At 40.3% G+C, this 25,213-nt stretch overlaps 1 protein-coding gene across 1 annotated transcript; it reads left to right on the forward strand.

The window, feature by feature from the left end:
• Positions 1 to 6,730: 6,730 nt before the first annotated feature.
• LOC137648069 (uncharacterized) lies at positions 6,731 to 19,204 on the forward strand. Its single transcript, XM_068381027.1, has 5 exons — positions 6,731 to 7,316; positions 7,716 to 8,249; positions 8,442 to 9,604; positions 9,965 to 10,416; positions 18,967 to 19,204. The coding sequence occupies exons 1-5, from the start codon at positions 6,731 to 6,733 to the stop codon at positions 19,202 to 19,204; spliced, it is 2,973 nt and encodes a 990-aa protein (XP_068237128.1).
• Positions 19,205 to 25,213: the final 6,009 nt, after the last annotated feature.

The following is a 25,213-nucleotide window of genomic DNA, read 5'->3' on the forward strand; positions in this document are numbered from 1 at the left end:
ATAAATGCTATTAACATTTCCTCTCAAGATGAAACATCGCAAATATTTAAAATAATTTGTATTTTTCCTAACTATACAAAACTTTGTCCTTTACATAAAGTATGATAAAGCGAATTTAGGATTATTGTTTAATATCTAACGAGGTAATTACAACTACTGGCAGGAGGCAGCAAGACACACACTTTGGATCTTTGAACTTGTGGGATATTTGAGAGAGGAAGTGTTCTTACTTTAATAAAAATTTGTGATTTGTTTCTGCACAAAAACAAACTGATAACTATTTGAAAGCGAAAAATCTTTACTAAAGGCACTGTATTTGGACCACAAAAAGAAAGATACCCACCAGATATAAAACAAAATAACTCTTATAACTGTACAGCGATCTTCTCTACATTACATATATGGGGGAGAATGAACACGCGTTTCATTTGACTCTTTATCCATGATCTCAATATCATTCACTGCCACTGTCGTTCAATCAGCTCAAGATTATCCATGATACTGACAGTCCGGATTTCCCGGACTATAACATCCACCGCTTATTATTATGATTATTATTACTATCCAAGCTACAACCCTAATTGGAAAAGCAAGATGCTATAAGCCCAGGGGCTCCAATAGGGAAAAATAGCCCAAGTTTGAACGTTATGAAGGTCCACCAATTCAACTGGCATAAGGAACATCATCCCATGAAATGAATTCCCTCTTGAACATTGCGTAATATTCAGCATTACTGAATAAAAGGCAAAACTTAGAATTAACTTCATATCTATAGTCCATTTCTTTTAGCGATGCATATTTGCACCGACTCGCAGCGGTGCCCTTTTAGCTCGGAAAAGTTTCGTGATCGCTGATTGGTTGGAATTATCTCGTCCAACCAATCAGCGATCTGGAAACTTTTCCGAGCTAAAAGGGCACCGCTGCGAGTCGGTGCAAATATGCATCGCTAAAAGAAATGGACTATAGATATGAGGTTAATTCTAAGTTTTGCCTTTTATTCAGTAATGCTGAATATTACGCAATGTTCAAGAAGGAATTCATTTCATTTGATGATGTTCCTTATGTCAGTTGAATTGGTGGACCTTCATAACGTCCAAACTTGGTGCAAGTACTTTTAGGTTGAGTAGGATTGTCTGTTACTTATCCATTTTTTTCTTATCTTTATCAATTTGTTATATTTATACTTATATACTTGGTTCTTTACTTTTCCACATCTTTTCTTCACTAGGCTGCTTTCCCCATTGTCACTTTAGGGTTGTAGTATTATCCTTTTCCAACTAGGACTGTAGCTTGTATTGAGACAATGATAATAATTACTGTTGCTATCCACTAGCAAACATAAGAAGATCAACACCTATTGCTTATAGTTTTTCATAAGAACGACTTAAGAACAGCAATGATGAATTTAACGTATATGAATGGGAAAGAAATAAGAAAAAATGAAGAAAATAGGATAAAGGAAATAGGTCTTTTTCCTGAACATCCATAGAGGTTATCGAGCTGTCTTTATTTGCCTGCTCGATAACCTTATGAATAAGGCCAGTAAATGTCATAAAACAGTGCATCTGCTTAAGTGCTCCTTCAAGTAAAGGAGCTCAAGCTAACGACTGTGGCAGACAATGGCACATTATGTCAGAGCTCATCTATACAATGACTCCTAGACCCAATCAGCTTTTGAATGAATTGATTTATTGAAATTGTAGATAAAATTAGCCCCAAAACTTAACCAAGAAACCCTAAAGTACTCTTTGTAGAGGGGGTTTATTTTTTCCAAGGTACAGCTGGACACAGGAATTCCTGGCACATTTCCCCAAGTTTATCAATACTTCCAAAGCTAGACACTTGATTTGGGCTTTAATCCTCCCACTTGTTACATGGTCACCACTTGTCATTAAAATAGAGCCACTGAGCTTTAGTTACATTAGCTTCTGACAATTCCTGAACATTTGGGCTTTTCAAAAACCCTTGGATATTGAACTGTGCCATCTTGTACTTATAAAAAAAAATCTTATACCTCTCCCAAATATATATCTTAACAATACACAGAGTCCTATCAACACTATACTGTTCAAACCTTTAATCAAAACAGGAACCTGTTATCACCAATATCTAAAAAAGACTCGCTCGATCCCTAGGGTCTGGGCACCAATATATAAATATATATATATATATTGTTAGTAATGGCGGTCATTACGCCACCTTTTTTCCAATAACAAAAGACCCCGCCAGCATGGGTCGAAATGCCACGAGTTTTGGGACCCTACCCAGAGTCTCACCCCCCTCCCACCATCCTATACCAGTCTACTCCCCCTGAGATCTCAATTTCAGCTACCTTCTACAAGTCACGTGAGAACATCGAGGTCCCAGGACAAGGGAAGCGAGCTGTGAAGGATGTGGGGACACGAGATCAAGCCTGACCAATAGGACAGCGGTCAGGCCAATCCCCCCTACCCCCCCCCCAATTGGGGGTCAAGTGGGGTTGATCTACCCAGGGAAAACTGGGGATCTTCCTTCGTAAGTCAGCATCCATAAGGAGAACATCTGTTCCTTCTTCACTCAACCTCCTTGAGGGAAACATCATCTCTCTTCACCCTCAAGACATCAGGGAGGCAGGACCTCTGTCTACATCTTTCCACAAGGGAAAGAAACCAGAGTCATTTTTACTAAAGGTAAGGTGTCTGATTTTGAGATTCTCAATATCCTTACCCAACCTGCCATCCCTTCATTATCACACCCCATTTTTCCTTATCCTCTAAAGAAATCCTACCCACTGAACCTTGTATCCTATCCCTTATACCCAGACCACGTGTGCCGTTTAGTCCTAGTTTTAATTAATTCACCCTGTGACAGTGTTGATTCCCATGTGTAACGTTTAAATCCCTAAGCTTGGCATTGTCATTTAATTTGCTTAAAAGTCTTAACCACACGACTTCATCGTGTTCCAAGCCGGTAGAAGTAAGTGTGCTGATAATAATTCAATTTATTTCCCCTTTCCAGGGAACGTTGATTGCTGTGCTGGAGTTTCATCCACGGTCAACCAAACTCCACCCGAAGCTCCTCGTGGCTTAAATTAAAATAGTTACCTGTTGTGCTCCCCTTTCTTTTATTATTTTTTTATTTAATTGTTATTGTAAATACATAATTTTGTCAGTATTCCTTGTATCATTGCTGACTGGCGACCTTTACCATTATTATTTGTTTGTTATGGCCCTTGAGTCCCTTAAGCAAGGCCGGACTCGAACCAGTGGCCCGTAACATATTGGCGACCAAATGCCAGGATTCGCTAAGACAGTAATTTAAAATTAATTTTATCAAAGTCAAATTCCCCCTTTTTCTGTCTTTAGCGACTTGACGAACCTCAATTTCATTTCAAGTAAATTATATTATCACTGGAGTTGGAACCGTGGAAGAACACAGCAAAAGCCTTCTATTCTCATTGTTAAAGTTTTGTGTTTATTAGTGTGTGTGTTCGCGCCGCGAACCTTTTTGTTTTTAAACCCACGTGGGAGAAGTCTAGTCCTATTGTGTAGCGGGATAGCCAACCGCGTGAGATGAATTTGTGTTCTGTTTTTTTCTGAGTGTTTATTATCAAAGTGGTTAAAATTTTCATTTATTATATATATTGTGCATTAAGTGAATGTGTTATTTTGTGTTTTTAAAAAACTAAGTGAAGTGAAATTTACGAAAATTTTGGAGAATCCGTGGTACACTAAACCACGTGTTAAATTCCAGTGAGGCTTAATTCCCGTGTTGGTAACGGTAAGCGCACGTGGCATTCATTTTTTCAAATTTTCCTTTTGACAAGTAAGGGTATGTAATTTCTTTTTATTACTTTCGCGTGGAATATTATCTTTATGTACATTTTTTTGAAGGGGATAATTTTCGTTAGACTGTGTAATAGGGCTAACCTAAAGATAAAGTACTTATGGTGTCACATTTAATTTAAATTTTTTTCAGTCAGGGTATAGGATCATTAAGATAAAATATTTGGGAGTGTAATTTATTAAATTCATTTTTCTTCTAAAGGGAAAGTATGTAAAGGGGCTGATGTTTTAACGAAGCATTAAGCAATCTCAGTGACATTGTCTGTTTTATTTTAATTTGTTATACTTTAAGTATAAATACAAACTTGCTTTACAGTCACAGAGTTGCAAGTGGTGGTGTTGCAAGAACGCACCCACACATTTTTACCAATCCATTTTTTTTTTCCTTAAGACTAGCATAGGAGGGTCACACATCGTGGAGATTCCATTTTTTTTCCTTAAGACTAGCATAGGAGGGTCACACATCGTGGAGATTCCATTTTTTTTTTCCTTAAGACTAGCATAGGAGGGTCACACATCGTGGAGATTCCATTTTTTTTTTCCTTAAGACTAGCATAGGAGGGTCACACATCGTGGAGATTCCATTTTTTTTCCTTAAGACTAGCATAGGAGGGTCACACATCGTGGAGATTCCATTTTTTTTCCTTAAGACTAGCATAGAAGGGTCACACATCGTGGAGATTCCATTTTTTTTCCTTAAGACTAGCATAGAAGGGTCACACATCGTGGAGATTCCATTTTTTTTCCTTAAGACTAGCATAGAAGGGTCACACATCGTGGAGATTCCATTTTTTTTCCTTAAGACTAGCATAGAAGGGTCACACATCGTGGAGATTCCATTTTTTTTCCTTAAGACTAGCATAGGAGGGTCACACATCGTGGAGATTCCATTTTTTTTTCCTTAAGACTAGCATAGGAGGGTCACACATCGTGGAGATTCCATTTTTTTTTCCTTAAGACTAGCATAGGAGGGTCACACATCGTGGAGATTCCATTTTTTTTCCTTAAGACTAGCATAGGAGGGTCACACATCGTGGAGATTCCATTTTTTTTCCTTAAGACTAGCATAGGAGGGTCACACATCGTGGAGATTCCATTTTTTTTCCTTAAGACTAGCATAGGAGGGTCACACATCGTGGAGATTCCATTTTTTTTCCTTAAGACTAGCATAGGAGGGTCACACATCGTGGAGATTCCATTTTTTTTCCTTAAGACTAGCATAGGAGGGTCACACATCGTGGAGATTCCATTTTTTTTCCTTAAGACTAGCATAGGAGGGTCACACATCGTGGAGATTCCATTTTTTTTTCCTTAAGACTAGCATAGGAGGGTCACACATCGTGGAGATTCCATTTTTTTTTCCTTAAGACTAGCATAGGAGGGTCACACATCGTGGAGATTCCATTTTTTTTCCTTAAGACTAGCATAGAAGGGTCACACATCGTGGAGATTCCATTTTTTTTCCTTAAGACTAGCATAGAAGGGTCACACATCGTGGAGATTCCATTTTTTTTTCCTTAAGACTAGCATAGGAGGGTCACACATCGTGGAGATTCCATTTTTTTTCCTTAAGACTAGCATAGAAGGGTCACACATCGTGGAGATTCCATTTTTTTTCCTTAAGACTAGCATAGGAGGGTCACACATCGTGGAGATTCCATTTTTTTTCCTTAAGACTAGCATAGAAGGGTCACACATCGTGGAGATTCCATTTTTTTTCCTTAAGACTAGCATAGAAGGGTCACACATCGTGGAGATTCCATTTTTTTTCCTTAAGACTAGCATAGAAGGGTCACACATCGTGGAGATTCCATTTTTTTTCCTTAAGACTAGCATAGAAGGGTCACACATCGTGGAGATTCCATTTTTTTTCCTTAAGACTAGCATAGAAGGGTCACACATCGTGGAGATTCCATTTTTTTTCCTTAAGACTAGCATAGAAGGGTCACACATCGTGGAGATTCCATTTTTTTTTTCCTTAAGACTAGCATAGGAGGGTCACACATCGTGGAGATTCCATTTTTTTTTCCTTAAGACTAGCATAGGAGGGTCACACATCGTGGAGATTCCATTTTTTTTCCTTAAGACTAGCATAGGAGGGTCACACATCGTGGAGATTCCATTTTTTTTTCCTTAAGACTAGCATAGGAGGGTCACACATCGTGGAGATTCCATTTTTTTTTCCTTAAGACTAGCATAGGAGGGTCACACATCGTGGAGATTCCATTTTTTTTTCCTTAAGACTAGCATAGGAGGGTCACACATCGTGGAGATTCCATTTTTTTTTCCTTAAGACTAGCATAGAAGGGTCACACATCGTGGAGATTCCATTTTTTTTCCTTAAGACTAGCATAGAAGGGTCACACATCGTGGAGATTCCATTTTTTTTCCTTAAGACTAGCATAGGAGGGTCACACATCGTGGAGATTCCATTTTTTTTCCTGACTAGCCTAGAGGGTCACCTACTGTATAGTTGTGATTCCAGCTTGTTTTGTCTAGCATAGAGGTCCACCCATAAAATTAGCAAAATGACTGCTGCGGAAATTCAGGACTTTGTGGCCCTTGCAGAGCGACAAGGTTACGAAGGAGAGGCATTGCAAGGCTATGTGCGGGAGCTTGTGAATGAGGTCAATGCCCGGAGGAAAGCCGAGCAGGAAGAGTTTGAGAAGGAGAGAGAGCGAGAGCATGAATTGAAGATGCGGGAACAGGATATCCAGCTAGCACGGCTAAACAGCCCTCACCCCAACGGCACTCAAAATGGCCAAAGCTTCCCCTCCATGCCTGTCCACACACTCATTCCTCAGTGGGACGACAAGGATCCTGTGAGGTGGCTAAATGAGGTGGAGTCCGTGTTTAAGACGTGTGCCGTAGCGGAGGATATGAAGGCCCTACTACTGTCAAAGCATATGGCGGGGAAAGGGAAGAATGCGCATGCTGCGCTCCCTGCCGATAAACAGGGTAATTTTGAGGCCGTCAGGAAGGCCTTGATTGAGGCCTATAAACTAAGTCCTGAAAATTGGCGCCGTCAGTGGCGTAGGCTCACCAAGTCCCCCACGACATCTTGGTCTGATTGGGGTTTTCAGAAGGATAGGCTCAATACCCTTTGGGTCGAGGCTGCAAAGTGCACTTCTTACGACAACCTCCTAGAGCTCTTCAAAATTGAGGACTTCCACAGGAACGCCCCACCGGCGCTCTCAATTTACATATCTGAGAAAAATCCAGCCACGTTTAGAGCATGCTGCGAGTATGCTGATGAGTACGAGCTAGTCCGATTCAACTCGGGGCCCCCCAGCTCAGTCCCATCGGGTAAGTCTAAGCCCCGGCAAAATCCGATCTCCCCTACCAAGTGTGGCCATTGCGGGAGATCTAACCACTTGGAAGCCAACTGTCGGCTGAAGCTATCCGGTCAGTCAACTGAGTCCACGAAGCAGATGAATAAGCCCAAGGTTAAGGTGGCGAAGCCGAACTATGCCAGTGCATACTGCGAGGTATGTAAGTGCTACGGACACACAAAGAACTACTCACTATGTCCCAGCAAATCCTCAGCCTCTTCTCCAGCTGCCCTCTCAATCTCTATCCGTGAAGCTCCCAAAAGACAGCCCGCTGTTGGGGAGATCACAGTAGCTCTGCCTGAAGGAGACGGCTCTCCGCAGTCGGTCAGAGCATTACAGGATACAGGTGCAGACGTTTCACTAATCTTATGGCACCAGTTGCCTATCGGTGCCAAAGTTCAGCAGGACAATCGCATGACAGTCCGTTGGATCGAAGGAGTCACTAAGGATCTTCCTACTGTGGAGTTGAGAGTGACCACGCCCCAGCTCAGCAAAAGGTGCAGGCTAGGGGTAGTGAGCGATCTCGGACATGAGGGCTATGACTTGCTCTTGGGACAAGACCTCCTAAGAGGCATACAGCGTGTGCCCCTCAGGTGCATGAAAGCAGTTGAGCCGGAGCCCGAGACTGAGAATGCCCCTCCTGAAGAAGACAAATGGCTAGCTGACATTGACCTTGGAGAAGTACCTTGGCTAAGTGAGGTGGCGCGAGAGCCCTCCTCCTATAGCAATGAGTCTGAGCCTCGTACCCCGGAAACCTATTCGGAAGGAGCGGTGCTGCTCACCACCACAGGGAATGAAGCTAACCCAAATACTAGCCCAGGGGTCTCGGGGGAGTCTGAGGGAGAAGCGTCCATTTCCCCAGAGGACCTTGGGAGTCGGACGGAGCTTATCAAATCTCAGTTGTTGGACGAGACGCTGAAAACCTACAGGGAAGCTGCTTACTCAGACGAAGCAGAGATGACTAACCTCTCAAAGGAGAATTTCCTGCTGAAGGAAGGGGTGCTCTTCAGAGTCACCCGAGGCCATCACGATCCTGCAGAAGCCCTTTGCCGGCAAGTAGTTGTTCCCCGTAATCTCCGCTTGGTGGTGCTACGTATGGCTCATGAGGGATTGGGAGGACACTTTGGTGTGAAACGCACTACCCACCTGATCCAGCCTCATTTCTTCTGGCCGGGATTGCAGAAGAGTGTTAAGGCTTACGTAGCTTCCTGCCATCTGTGCCAAGTTGCCGGTAACCCAAACCAGGTGGTGCCGCGGGCTCCTCTCCAACCCATTCCATCTGCAGGTATCCCCTTCCATGATGTACTAGTGGATTATGTGGGTCCCCTGCCCCGTAGTAAGCGTGGAAATCGTTTCTTATTAACCATGATTGATCGGTTCACTCGCTACCTCGAAGCTGTACCGACCAGGTGCGCCAATGCCAGTCATGCTGTCAGGGGCCTGACACAATTTTTTTGTAGGTTTGGGTTCCCAGCCACAGTCCAGTCGGATAAGGGCTCTCACTTCATGGCAAGAGAGTTTAAGGCAGCAATGGAGTACCATGGTGTCCACCACCAGACCTCTACGGCATATCACCCAGAGAGCCAAGGACTCGTGGAGCGCTCCCACCAAACACTAAAAACAGTCTTGACGAAGTTCGGGGAGGCTGGCTCTTCGGATTGGGAGGAGAACTTGCCTTACGCTCTGTTCGCCCTCCGCCAAGCACGCTCAGAAACCACAGGATACAGCCCTTTTGAGTTGTTGTACGCTCACTCCACACGTGGGCCACTTGACATACTCTATGAAGCTTGGGAGGACTCCTCCAAGGCCTCCTGGGTGGAAGAGCTGCCAGATATACAGGCTAAGATACGAACTGCCTGGGAAATTGCCAAGGCTTCCGAGGCGAAGGTACAGGGCATCACAAAAGGTCACGTAGATCGTAAAGCCCAGGATCGAAGTTTTGAGGTGGGAGACCAAGTTCTGGTTCTCCGCCCAGGGGAACAGAGACCGTTAAGCACAAAATTTACGGGCCCTCACAAGATTCTTGGGAAGAAGGGTAAATTAAATTACCTAGTGGATTGTGGCATAAGGCGAGCCAAGTGGCTCCATATCAACCTGCTTAAGCCCTATCAACAAAGGGCCAATGTGGTGGGTACTGTTACCCAGGTCCACTCACCCGAGAGCAACTCCGAGGTCCTGGCCAACTTTAAGCTGGTCACCCCTGTGTTGGACACTGTTAAGAGGGATATTGTCAAGAACCTCCTGCTACAGCACCCACAGGTAGTGCGAGACACACTGGGTCACACCCAACTACTAGAACACAAGATTGACTTGGTCCCAGGAACGTGTCCGATCCGCCAGAATTATTATCGGTTAAACCCCCAACGGGCTGAAAGGGTGTCGGAACAGATAAAATTGCAGCTCAGCTTAGGTCTCATTGAGGAAAGTGAAAGTCCATGGGCATCACTGGTGGTCCTAGTGCCAAAAGAGGGAGGGGGGGATAGGCTATGTATAGATTTCCGCAAATTGAATGCGGTGACAAAACCTGAGTCCTACCCACTCCCTCGCATCGAGGATTGCTTGGAGAGCTTAGGTGAATCACCTTATCTAAGTAAGATTGACCTAGAAAAGGGCTACTGGCAGGTACCACTGGCAGAGGAGTCGCGGCCACTGACCGCATTCATAACCCGAGATGGACTTTACCAGTGTCGAGTAATGCCTTTTGGTCTTAGGAACGCACCCAGCTGCTTCCAGAGACTCATGAACAAGGTACTAGCGGGAATTTCCAACTGTGTGGTCTACCTAGATGACATCGTCATTTTCTCCAAGGCCTGGGAAGAACACCTCCAAACCCTAGGGAAGGTGCTGAGGGCCCTCCAAAAGGCAAATTTGGTCATCAACCTCAAAAAATGCACGTTTGGCGGGACTGAGATTACCTACCTGGGCCACCAAGTAGGAAGGGGCAAAATAATGCCCAAAGATGCAAATATCCGTGCAATACAAGAGATGCCCTACCCTAGGACTAAGAAGGAAGCCCAACGATTCCTGGGGATGGTACAGTACTTCCGGAGGTTTGTGCCCAACTTTTCTCAGGTAGCCGCTCCCATCACAGACTTGTTCAAAGGAAAAAAGCTGTTCTGCTGTACGGATGAATGCCGGGCGGCCTATGACCACCTAAAAGGCATTTTAATGAGCCGTCCCGTGCTCCGTGCACCAGATTACACTAAACCTTTCGCTCTCGCTGTGAATGCCAGTGACATAGGGGTGGGAGCTGTCCTCCTGCAAGAGGAAGATCAAGTCCGACACCCTATTGCATACTTCTCAAAGAAACTGAACCCTGCTCAAACTAGGTACAGTACTATTGAGAAGGAGCTCTTAGGCATGGTCTTGTCACTGAAGCATTTCGAATCATATCATGCTGACCATGAGTTCCCACTCACAGTCCTCACGGACCATAACCCTCTGACTTACTTGACGCAGTTCCGAAATAAGAATAAGAGACTCATGAGGTGGTGCATGGACCTCCAAGACTACAATTGGAAGGTCGAGCACATAAGAGGCACAGATAATAAAATAGCAGATGTCCTCTCCAGGCATTAGTGCTCAGGGCACAGTGCCATAACCATAGCCTGTAGTCATAGTAAGTAGGTAAATTTAGTTTGTATGAAAAAATATTTATTGGCCTTGGTGTCTCCCCAGGTAGATAAACTTGAGGAGCCATCTTGGCATCATTATTTGCATTGAATTTATTTTCATGTATTTATTTTATCCTTTTTTTTTTTTTGCATATATGCCAGTTTTCTTTAATTTTATGCCTACCACTGCACTAGGTCACTTAACTTTAACCATTTTTTTTACATTTAAATTTTCAATTTTGCATTTTTTTAATTTTTTCAGTTGCTGCCTCACAGCCAGCATACTTATTTCTATGTGGCACTTAAAGTTAATTTACAGTCAAAATACCGTAAAATGATGACCCTAGTTGCAGCTTAGATATTTATCCATTATCGTGGTGAGACTCACTGAGGGAGGAATCATTAAGGCTAGTGGCTTCAGACCTTGCTTGCAGAGTTCTTGTCCTGTTTTAGGACAAAATCTCTGCTAAAATGGGGGGCTGTTAGTAATGGCGGTCATTACGCCACCTTTTTTCCAATAACAAAAGACCCCGCCAGCATGGGTCGAAATGCCACGAGTTTTGGGACCCTACCCAGAGTCTCACCCCCCTCCCACCATCCTATACCAGTCTACTCCCCCTGAGATCTCAATTTCAGCTACCTTCTACAAGTCACGTGAGAACATCGAGGTCCCAGGACAAGGGAAGCGAGCTGTGAAGGATGTGGGGACACGAGATCAAGCCTGACCAATAGGACAGCGGTCAGGCCAATCCCCCCTACCCCCCCCCCCCAATTGGGGGTCAAGTGGGGTTGATCTACCCAGGGAAAACTGGGGATCTTCCTTCGTAAGTCAGCATCCATAAGGAGAACATCTGTTCCTTCTTCACTCAACCTCCTTGAGGGAAACATCATCTCTCTTCACCCTCAAGACATCAGGGAGGCAGGACCTCTGTCTACATCTTTCCACAGGGGAAAGAAACCAGAGTCATTTTTACTAAAGGTAAGGTGTCTGATTTTGAGATTCTCAATATCCTTACCCAACCTGCCATCCCTTCATTATCACACCCCATTTTTCCTTATCCTCTAAAGAAATCCTACCCACTGAACCTTGTATCCTATCCCTTATACCCAGACCACGTGTGCCGTTTAGTCCTAGTTTTAATTAATTCACCCTGTGACAGTGTTGATTCCCATGTGTAACGTTTAAATCCCTAAGCTTGGCATTGTCATTTAATTTGCTTAAAAGTCTTAACCACACGACTTCATCGTGTTCCAAGCCGGTAGAAGTAAGTGTGCTGATAATAATTCAATTTATTTCCCCTTTCCAGGGAACGTTGATGGCTGTGCTGGAGTTTCATCCACGGTCAACCAAACTCCACCCGAAGCTCCTCGTGGCTTAAATTAAAATAGTTACCTGTTGTGCTCCCCTTTCTTTTATTATTTTTTTATTTAATTGTTATTGTAAATACATAATTTTGTCAGTATTCCTTGTATCATTGCTGACTGGCGACCTTTACCATTATTATTTGTTTGTTATGGCCCTTGAGTCCCTTAAGCAAGGCCGGACTCGAACCAGTGGCCCGTAACAATATATATATATATACACACACATATATATATATATATATATATATATATATATATATTACGGCTGGCAAGTTACACAACCTCCCAAGTTCCATATTCACCTATTTGCGTTTTTATAAATCTGTTACACATGAAAAAAAAATTAATACCCCAGGTCTGAGGGAATTATATAACTCTCAGACGGCAATATATAAAAACACTAAATATCCAAATGTCTCTTACATACACTCAAAACAAACTGGATAATTATTATTAAGAACTATTCAAAAACAACCTCCTACTTCAATTCTTAAACATGGATACAAGAGACTTTTCTAAAAGAGAAGCTGGTGATTGAAATAATACACACTTTACAAGAATAAATATATTTTACAAAAAATTACAACACTTTGAAAGAATTTAAATAAAAAAATAAATCACTCAAAATATTAAATTTTAACAAAAACTTGGACTATGAGAGGAAAAAAATAAAAATGAAAATTATACAATCACATGACTCGAAATATTAAATCTGAACAAAACCTTAGATTAAGACCAAAAAAAAATATTGCACTCTGAAAATCATATAATCACTTGTTTCACTGGAAATTAAATTTTGCACAAATATTTATTCTTGATCATTAATGAAAATAGATAACCTTTAATACTCTACTAATTAAACTTTTATTGAAATTAAAAAAAAAAGTAACTGATAAACTTACGTGTTTCTAGCTCGTACGAAAGTTTCGACCAGATAGCATTACATACAGTATACACTTCACGTTTTTACAAAAATCTCACTGGACCAGTTACAAAGATTTATATGATACCAGCACGTACAAAAACATAATATATTATAAATTCCCTTAAAGTATATGTGGTATATAAGACTATACACTTTAGAGAGGACACAATCGAGGCTCTTGGGAGAGAGGATGAATTTTGACTCTTTCACAGGACAGGCTGGATCCCTCCTGCCCTATGCATTCCTAGGGGCACATATATATTGACTTAGTTATTCTAGATTCTTCTGGGTAAGGAGGTTTAGAAACTTGCTGTCTCTAACGGTGCCAGAGTGACCATCTAGATACGATTTCAGGGGAACGAACCTTGCTTGCAAGGTAACCTTCCCTCAGCAGATCCGCCCATCCCCGTTCTCTTAATAATAAAAAAAAGAGAAAGCTAACTCTGGGGTTTTCAAGAACCTTCTAAACACGTGGCAAATATAACATTTGCATAATCTCTCACAAACATGATGCAATACCATAAAAAAATTACATAAGCCCTCGTCCATACCTTGTATGGTTCTTACTGCATACTTAATCAAGATTATGTAAGACTTCGAGGCGAAATACGTGGAATAAATAGTTAATTCTTGAAAATAACGTAAATTTACATATACTGACTTGAATGAACCATACAATGCAATGAACGACGTAAGTCTTACGCAATTTATATACAAATTCTCACCTTATGTGCTGGATATACACTTCTTAAATACACAAATGTAATACATGAATAAAACATTTACTCCACACTATAGTTTCTTAATATTTATATATATATACATATATATATATACATATACATATATATATATATATATATATATATATATATATATATATATATATATATGTATGTATATATATATATACTGTATACACAGTATATATATATATATATATATATATATATATATATATATATATATATATATATATAAATACAGTATGCCCCTTCCTAAATTGAGATCCCTTAACTTGGTGAAAAGCTTTGATTAGCCAAGCTCTACTAGTCAGGGCCACTCACACTCGGTTGGTTTGCTGTGAGCGATCAGACAAAAATCTCCCACCATCAGCAATCTGCACTGGCCAGTATGGTAATGGAAACTGTCCTAACATTAAATAGGAATAAAGACATGTGTGAGGTGTTTGTCCTACAGTGGAATCGAAACGGCTGATCTGTTGTTTTTGTACATATACTGTGTATATGTGTGTATATTACATATATATATATATATATATGCATATGTATATATTATAATCTATATATATAAATTATAATATATATATATATATATATATATATATATATAGAGAGAGAGAGAGAGAGAGAGAGAGAGAGAGAGAGAGAGAGAGAGAGAGAGAGAGAGAGAGAGAGAGAGAGACTATTTGTGTGTGTGCGTGCACGTGTTGTATCCCTTTATCCCTTGATACATTGATAGGTATGAAATTTTGTTTAATCAAATTTGGAAATTTATCTATAAAATTTAAATATCACTATTCATGAAATTCTTACCACTTGCTAAGAACCTTAATTAAGCATACGATCTGTATATATAAAACTTACTAGAAAATGGTTCGCCAAAGATGAAGCTATATCAATGATATCATCAAATGACTTGCATTTTAGCAGTTACAAAGAGTTTTAGGTAATACATTATTATTTAATAAATAGTTCATTCTTTTATTATGTGTTTCTTGTAGCGTCCCGATTTTCTATCTGGGTTACAGTTGACTTCTGATAATAATAAAAAAGATAACAATAATAGAAGTAATATTCTTCCCTGTCTATATCTTTTAGACATTCTTATATTCCTATCATCTTAAAAAGGAAAGTCTATGATCAGTGTATCCTCCCCACTGTCACCTATGGGGCCGAAACTTGGAATCTAACAAAAAAGCTTTCCCTTAAATTACGAACAATGCAGAGAGCACATGAGAGAATTATGCTAAATCTAACATGGAAGGATAGAAAAACAGCTAAATGGATACGTCAAAAAACTAAAGTAATGGATATCCTTGAAACCATTAGCAAGCTCAAATGGAACTGGGCAGGGCACATTGCCAGGAGGACAGACAGCCGATGAACATCACGAACAACCTTCTGGACACCCCAAGGATACACAAGAAACCGAGGAAGACAAAAAACCCGCTGGCGAGATGACTTAGACCAACATAAGCAACAGTGGCACAGAATAGCTTGCGATAGAAGTCTGTGGAGAAACCTGGGGAAGGCCTACATCCAACAAAGGACTTTTGAAGGCTGAAATGATGATGATGATGATGATATGAGGGTGTCCAGTCCCATCAGTCCTTTCCTACATAGGGACTCTAAATTGAAGAAATCCTTTGCAAATAGAGGTCAGGAGAAGGAATTGATCAGCTACCGTTACCATTTTTTTAGATATCAAGTGACATCAATGGTTGCAATAATCTGTGTACAATTAAAAGTGATGAACGACTTTTGATAATAATAATGATAACAAATAAAAATAATAAAAGCTATAATAATAATGAAGATAAAGATAATCATTATCATCATTATAACAATGGTGACTATAATAATAATAATAATAATAATAATAATAATAATAATAATAATAATAATAATAATGACTTGTTTAAATTGAATGCTAGCAATTACTTCTTCGGATGCGTTTACTCTGCAAGAAACTTTGTTCAAGTTCCCTATAATTTTCTTAACTTCCCTACTTTTATCAGCAAGCACATCTGATATTTTCAATTTCAAAGAGAGAGAGAGAGAGAGAGAGAGAGAGAGAGAGAGAGAGAGAGAGAGAGAGAGAGAGAGAGAGAGAGAGAGAGAGAGCGTAATATTTATCATCGTCTTCAGTTGTCTTCCAACAGACAGACACAATCAATTATTTTCTTTTTCACGAACGGACAAACAACAGACTTCAATTCACTTCACAAATCCCATCTTAATCTCTGCGGAATTGAAAACCCGAATGGTTCCAATCTTACTTTACCCCCAAGAGCACAAGTTTCTTACTGGCTGCTTAGCGACCCTCTTGGTTTCCTTCCCTCTTTTCCTCGTTTTTTTAATACATCTTTATGGATATTTCAATTTTTAGATTCTTTTACAACTATTGAGCCATCATTTATGTATTGGACAACTGTGTTACTATCGTATTTTTCTGTGAATAGATATTTAATGGTATGGCTTTCAAAAATCATTTTCTTGATGGTTTCATGAGTTGTGGGGGGGGGGGGGGTTTGCTGAATAGACAGAGATATAGAGTTTTAGTCCAACTTATGTATAATAATAATAATAAGAATAGGGAAGTGGGGAATATGGGGAAAGGAAGAGTACCCCTGGATACAATCCAGTTTATAGTTCAAAGGCAGGTACTCGGGATGGGAACGATTAGGGAAATAGGGAGAAAGAGAAGTACAGGAGAAGAATAAAAGAGAGGGGCAGACCCTCTTGCGATATTAGGGAATTGGTATTATTATTTCAGTTTTGGGGTGGTGTGAGTATTCGGTGGATCTTGTATAATGCTTTAAATACTTATGTTAAATCTTAAATATAGTTATATTTTATGTATGCTGACTATCCTTCTTATTTACTGTTAATGTTCTGTTGTTTTTTGGTATACTTTTTGAGTAGATTTTGCATAATAGGCTATACGTTGTATACAATAGTTGAACGTAACACTTAGGAAAAATAGCTTTAGAAAAGCGTCAATATCGTAAAGGATGGAAAAAAATTCCTCAGTTAACATCAGCCTCACATTTAACATGAAGTTGCGTATGTAATTTCTAGTCTTTCGTTATCAAATCCCTATGGGTATGTCAACATACACGAACCACACACATATATTGGTGTGCTACTGTTGTTAACACACATTTGGGTTCTCTTCAAATGTCATCTTCAATGTGTTATAAATTAGATTTGGTATGTTACATCTTCAAGTAAAGTCTAAGTAAGTTAACTTTAGAATAGTGTATTCTTTAAAAACAGTATTAACATCTCCATCACAAGAGTATAGATGGTTTGGTCGGATGACCATTCCGTATGACATCTCAAAATGAACTGCTACAAATATCCATATTCACGTTAACGTTTATTTAGTTATCTCAGCACTTAAGGATTTATAGTAAACACAACATTAATACCGGAAGGTACTTGTTCCGTTCTCATAGACAACTCTTTCTCACGGGCTTGGTTGTGTTTACTCTTCATTAAAAATGTTACATTGCTGATGTTTGGCATTCGCATCCTGCTTATGATATGACTATGGCATTTCTCACACTTCTCTTACTTCCACATTGACCTGTAAGTCATGTGTTTTAAACAAGTAATATCTATATATTACACATACACCAGGGCTCAAAACCTGTTAAGAATAACCGATTATTAATCGATTATTTTCTGTTCAGGACCGGTTACTTCACAACTTTAACCAGTTATTGGTTTATCTCTCATTTCAGACGACATCAAGTTGATTAATTAAGTTTATGCTATGGTCCGAAAATTACCTTTTTTGACTCCACTCACCTGCAAAAAAAAAAAAAAAAAAGAAGAAGAAGAAGGAGAGAGAGAGAGAGAGAGAGAGAGAGAGAGAGAGAGAGAGAGAGAGAGAGAGAGAGAGAGATTTCCATGAAGATATAAAAACACCCGAACCCTAGTCAATATCTTGAGGAGAGAGAGAGAGAGAGAGGAGGAGAGAGAGAGAGAGAGAGAGAGAGAGAGAGAGAGAAGAAGAAGAAGAAGAATATGCGATTTGAGTAAGTCCATTCTCGATTTTCTCTTTGATGTTATTTTTCCAATACTGAACATATGCAATTTGTTTTTTTTGTCACAATGTTAATGTAAACGCATAATGTACATTAATAAACGGGAATTAATGTTAAAATACATTTGTCATTAAAAAACAACACTAAACCATACAGTTTGTATGCCAATATAGGGCACATTTAAAAAATAATCGCACCTAATGAAATGGAACCAAGAGAAGCAAAGTAATGCGTACTCTGTCCCTCTACACTACTTATATGTATTTCTATGAAATTACATTTTTTATAAACTAAATAACATAACATTTTCGTTTGCATACACACAATGGAATTCGATATTCAAAGGCCATAATTCACTGTAAAGCAAATTAAATGTAGAAATACTAATTTCTTCAGCCTTTCCAGATACAATACTGTACAACACTACACTACGCAAGCACAGTACATGTATAACCTGCTATCTTAATGCAAGTCATTGCAAAAGACGAACATATAGTTTATAAGCCAGATTTTCGATTAAGGAATAGGTAGATCTTGGACCATCTGTTCCAATCTATGGACATTGCATCCATTGCTTCCGCTAGAGGATCCTCGTACGGGGCTACGTACCAGGGTAGCTTCTTGTTGTCGCTCGTTGCGAAGAGGTCTATTTGTAGTCCTGGGACTTTGCGTAAGATGAAGGAGAATGATCTTGCGTCTAGGGATCACTCTGACTCTATCGGTTTGGTCCTGGATAGAGCGTCCGCTGTCACATTGCGGAACCCTTGAAGGTGGACTGCTGACAAGTGCCATCTCTTCTTCTCCGCTAGGCGGAGGATGGCTAGTATCACTTGGTTTATGTGAGGCGATTAAATAGAATGCATTCAAAATTTGTCTTCCTCACCACAGAATATTATTAATAGATTTGTAAAATATTCTTATTGCACAGCTGAGTAACATTTTCATTGACTGTATTATCCAAATTCCAAACAAAAACGGGTAGTGTACTCGCTCGTTTTATTTGGACTTATTGGGCATATGAAAACAGTTTCTCTTTTGACTAGACAATGTCACGCAGGGTTGTCTTGGGTACCCCACAGTGACTCTAGAGAAGCTTCCATCCAAACAGTCGGTTGTCTTGGGTACCCCACAGTGACTCTAGAGAAGCTTCCGTCCAAACAGTCGGTTGTCTTGGGTACCCCACAGTGACTCTAGAGAAGCTTCATCCAAACAGTCGGTTGTCTTGGGTACCCCACAGTGACTCTAGAGAAGCTTCCATCCAAACAGTCGGTTGTCTTGGGTACCCCACAGTGACTCTAGAGAAGCTTCCATCCAAACAGTCGGTTGTCTTGGGTACCCCACAGTGACTCTAGAGAAGCCTCCATCCAAACAGTCGGTTGTCTTGGGTACCCCACAGTGACTCTAGAGAAGCTTCCGTCCAAACAGTCGGTTGTCTTGGGTACCCCACAGTGACTCTAGAGAAGCTTCCATCCAAACAGTCGGTTGTCTTGGGTACCCCACAGTGACTCTAGAGAAGCTTCCATCCAAACAGTCGGTTGTCTTGGGTACCCCACAGTGACTCTAGAGAAGCTTCCATCCAAACAGTCGGTTGTCTTGGGTACCCCACAGTGACTCTAGAGAAGCTTCCATCCAAACAGTCTAATACCTTATACTTTGTAATCTGAGGCAAAGTGGGTTTCCCCTGTTCAGCAGGAGGAATAACTTAAGGATAAACACAAAGACACGTGACAAAAATAGACGAAGCATAAGGAGCTACCACTAAAGCTAAAGCTTGCATCACGATGTACCCAGAAACACAAAACAACTCGAAAGAAATATGTGTGGGACTGAGAAAAAACATGTGTGCAACTCGACCAAACATCCCATCACTTCTTAACCTCTCACCATCTTCACAATAAAATAGCATAATCAGCCTAGTCATCATTTCTATTAAGCCAGTCTGAACATACTGTATTTACAGTAGTAATTTTTTTTTTTTTTTTGCATCCATCCAGAGTTCAATCAATGATCCACTCAGTCCATTTTTCATACTTACCCAACAAAGAGCGAATATGGCAAAAGTTAAAAGTGTGTGTCTGTAGACGCATGTACATATGGATAATGATTTGACAATGTTAATTCATATACGTGGAAATATAGCAGCAATAGTTCAAGGGCAAAAACAGAAATTGTAACTGAGGCGGCCGATGGGGGGGGGGGGGGGGGGGGGAGAGAGGGAACTGAGGACTGACTGGTCTGTATTAAAATAAGAAAATATAAAAAGATATGATAAATAGTACTATAAACTTAATACAGCCTATTCTAAGATAAGTTCACTATATAACTAATGCAATATAAGAATAGATATACTGTATATACAGTGTATATATATATATATATATATATATATATATATATATATATATATATATATATATATATATATATATATATATATATATATATATATACTGTATATATTTCATTGTCATACCGTGACTCATGTCCATACAGTAACATCGACCTCATTACACTAATATGTAGCCTGATTTTTATATGTAATTTCAGACGATTTTATTTCCAAATTTGACTTAACCTAGCCATTGTCTGATTTGATTTTTTCAAACTTTCGTGAAACTCAAATTCTAAAGATCATGTACTGGAGATCATAGTTTCTAAATATTCAAAGGATTTTACCTTGATAATCCTTTCTCCTTCCAATGATATTTCATCTTAAATTGCATATTCCGTTGCCATCGTCTCTGTCTTTCTTCTATTTATTTTGAGCCCAGCCTCATGTGATGTGATATTTCACACACGCTCACACACACACACACACACATATACATATATATATGTATATATATATATATATATATATATCCAAGTAAGCCGTTAATGTCTGGATTCTCTTAACGACCTCGGGATCAGAGCCCCAGGCGAAATCACACAAAGACAAGAGCTTGTGACCGGCCGGGAATCGAACCCTGGTCCGGCAAGCTGTTGTGACCGGCCGGGAATCGAACCCTGATGACTAAACCACTTGGCCACGAAGCTTGCCGGACCAGGGTTCGATTCCCGGCCGGTCACAAGCTCTTGTCTTTGTGTGATTTCGCCTGGGGCTCTGATCCCGAGGTCGTTAAGAGAATCCAGACATTAATGTATCAAAAATATATATGGCTTATTTGAATACAAAAAACACGTCTAAATGTGCAAAATTTATCATATATATGTATATATATGCATAATATATATATATATATATATATATATATATATATATGTATATATATATATATATATATATATATATATATATATATATATATATTGTTTTATATGTATGTTATTTGGCGTGCACTTTCTAAGCAAACAATCTTGAAAAGGAGGGGAATTGCATTCGGACATATAGTGAGAGGGACAAACAAGGTTGAGAACCACTGATCTAGTCTATTACCTTATAATGTAATTTCACGTTATGTCACCTTACTTTAAACAAGAATGCTGAATGTATGAATAAAACAACAAAATATTTTAATAGTTATTTCAGTCATCAATAGTTATAAATAAGTTGATATTTTTGTAGTTAGATCGGGTGCTCAGTATTATATATGAAACTTGAAACTAATGTTCACTCCGGATAGCAAGGTTGGTAGCGTCGCGGATTTCTATTACAGAGGTCCCGAGTTCGGTCCCCGCCAGGGACGCGAATACCGTGAGACCTTCTACCGGGAGGTACTCCCAGGGTGGCGCCTGGGGGGGGGGAGGTTAGAGGGGACTAGTGATAGTCCCTGCTGGCTAATGGTCGCCCGAGGAGAACGATGTAAATCGTCTCAGTGGAGACCTAAAACCCGCAACTTTTTTTTAACTTTAACATTTCTTACCAATAAATATGTGTCATATTCCGCTAAATCTTTAGATCATGTAGAAATTTTCGTTCCATCACCAATACTGCTTTACGCTTTCCTTACAAAATAGGTCGTTTTCAATTGAATATTAGTGAAGGTAAAAGTAAAATTACAAAGTTAAAATCTAAAAGAAAAACTGTGGCTTTCCTTACAGAAAAAAATGCAATAAATCTTTTATAAAAAAAGTGAGATGGTTTTCAGTTTCTGCAGAATGTCAAAACAAAGCTGTCAGGGCTCAGTGATTCTTTGAGTGCACTCCATATTTTTTAGTTTAAAAGAAAAATATATCATGTTTTTTTTTTTTTAAGAGTATCACTTAATGTTGAATGATGGAAGATGTCCAGGGAAAGCACAAGATACTATTACGCTTATTTTCAGTATTATTATTATTATAATTATTATTTACTCGTATCGATCTGTTACTTAAAATGAATAACAGTTAAATTTCTGATTATCCAGCCAACTGTACTGCACGTGTTTAGCACTTATATATTGTAACAGTATTTCTCTTTAATTTTCATTGTATATTACGCTGTTAACCTATCTGTCAACAGAAATAATTTGAGCCTGTTTTTTCTTGCATTGATCTGTTTGAATTTTTGTGACCTTCTTACACAGGAAAGTTATATAAAAAAAAAACATTGCTGTCCATTGAAATAAAGTTAGTTGGATTTATGCCGTCTCTCAGTTATCTCCTAACTGGCGATACGCATACTGGTGACCAGCGGAGTGTCCGCTCACTCCCGCCTGTCCCCGCATTGCTCTACCCTACTGTTTGTGGATGCCACCCACCGAACCTGCCTCTTCGGCACATGCCGCTTCAATGAAACTGTCCCCCTTTGCAAGGGGAGAAGCGTTCACCCGGTTCCTGCGTGCTGGAGTCCAGTTTCGCATCAAAGCAGATAACGTGCTCGCTTCGGTCCTTGGGGACATTTTCCCGTAAATCTCCGACTGGCTGGGCGAGCAAGGGGACATCCCAATAACGTACAAAGACCTCAAATCATACCTCTTGGAGCAGTACTCTCCAGTACCAGCTGCACCCATACCAAAACTTTTTCAGCTCTCTCATCAACTATTGAGGGACCAAAAGGCTTCGCTCGCCCTCAGGGAAATGGCTAGTATCACTTTCCAGTAACCTGCCGCATATGGCTCTCCTCTTGAAGTGAGTCTACTCCGTTCCCTTTGGGTACAGTGCCTACCCGATCCTGTACGTGCTGCCATTCAAGATGTTGATAATTTGCCTATGGAGGACCTGATGTCAATAGTTAACGCCCTTCCAGACCTCAACCAACGCCTCCATTCCCGATGAAGTGGACAACTAGTCAATATCAACCGAAGCTGGCATGAATGTGGTAGGACCCAGACATCCACCTTGTGATGTGTTGGAGTAGAAACAAAGCCGTCCAGCACCCACATATACCACACAAAGCTTACATATTAACCAACGACCTCTCGAGGCACTTATTGACGCCCATTGGCTGCAGTTATGCTACTACCACTCCAAATTCGGGGCTGCTGCAAAGAAATGTTTGAATGATTGTCAGTAGCCAAAAACGTGTAAGTAGAGCATCATTTGCGGCGATGACCCCCCCCCCCCCCATCACTAATCTTCTTTTTACATGATACAGGTAAGGGCGAGCAATTTTTGTTAGACATGGGAGCTTGCTGGTCTCTTCTGCCCAGGCCAAAGTCTGCCGACATCCGCCTGGTAGCAGCCAACGGATCTACGATACCCACCTACGGTTAGGAAATCCTCACATCATCGTTTGGAAGCAGCTATTTTTTTCAACATGTTCCATAAAGAGTGACCTGGCTTCTAAGTCAGTCATGTTCTTTTTTATACCAATAAAATACTTACAAAAAGTTATCTCCGGTAATTTTCATGGAGGGGTTGGTGATATTCTACCTGGGAGTACTTTATTTCTACCTATATGTAGACCATAAGGTTGAGGAGATGTTGGGTGCAACTCAAAATATCTACAATGCCTTACAAAGTTTGCAATGTGACTGGCTAAAGAATTAGGAAGTTTTTGCAACCTAAATCAATACCAAACAACAGAAGACTTCCAGTAAAAGTCTAAAGGTAATTTTCCGGTGCCAACAAGGAGGATTGGGATAGGCAAAGTTCTAAAGGCTCCTGTGGACAATCTGATACCAACATGGTGTAGAGAATCTAAAACTTCTAATCGGCTTGGGGTGGCTGAGGAGTATATTCCACACCTATAACAAATTTTTGTTAAAATAAAGGAATTGAATAATTTCAAAAGAGTTTTTCGGTCTGCCCCTATGTTGTGTACGATAAGACTTTTAAAAGATTCAGAGCCTCCGTACATTCTACTTTTAAGGCTTTCAAGTGAGGAACCCATGTAAGCCTAAAATCAAATATCAACTCTAGAAATCTAGCTTCACTTACACATGGGATACATTGACCTTTGATGTATAGATCCAGGTCTGGATGTACTCACCGATTACAACAAAAATGGACAACAGTTTTGCTTGTCGAAAACTTAAATCCATTCGTATCGGCCCACTGGATAGTTTTGTCAATTGAGAGTTGTAGTTTTCTCTCAACCATTGCCATTCTAACTCCAGCAAATGGTATAGAGAGATCATCTACAAATAATGTTGAGAGAATATTTTTGGGCATGATGGAGGATATCCCATTAATGGCTAGTGCAAATAAGGGTACTGTACCAACCGTGTGTCTCACGATCGTACATAGTTAATTTTGTGTATATATTATGCTGTATCTTCGCTCTTCCCTCGCACTAAAAAGAGCCTGAATAAACATGTCTGTTTTTCTCACCGGCAACGGTGTTGATTTTGAACATGAAACTTCTTGTTGCCCTGAGCTTTTGTATATAAAGGAGAATGTTCTATAATAAACTCACTCAGTTGCTTTCATCCTGTCTTTGAGTCACAACCTTCTCTCGACCCGTCACATTGGTGACCCCGGAAGTCGACTCACTCCTCCTGCTGCCTTCCACACCCCCTCGCCCCTCCATCGTTGGTACTATGGCGGACTCTATGGAAGTTGGCACTGCGGCTGCCCCATTGAAACTTTCATCATTCGCCAGCGGAGAGGCGTTTGCTTGGTTTCACAGCGCAGAAGTCCAGTTTCGCATCAAGGGCATGACTCGCTCAACCACCAAAGCAGATTATGTTCTCGCGGCGATACCTGATGACACCTTCCCGGAAATATCCGACTGGCTTTGTGAACAAGGAGATACCCCAATAGCTTATGACTCCCTCAAAACATACCTTCTGCAGCATTACTCGCCGACGCCAGCCGCCCGTATAGCAAAGCTTTTTCAGCTCTCTCAACAACGGTTGCGGGACAAAAGGCTTCGCTTGCCCTCAGGGAAATGACCAGTATCGCTCGCCTGCAACCTGCCGCAGACAGCTCTCCTCATGAGGTGAAACTACTTCGTGCCCTTTGGATACGCCGTTTACCCGAACCTGTACGCA

The sequence above is a fragment of the Palaemon carinicauda genome, chromosome 1 (assembly GCF_036898095.1).
Source record: "Palaemon carinicauda isolate YSFRI2023 chromosome 1, ASM3689809v2, whole genome shotgun sequence".
NCBI lineage: Eukaryota > Metazoa > Arthropoda > Malacostraca > Decapoda > Palaemonidae > Palaemon > Palaemon carinicauda.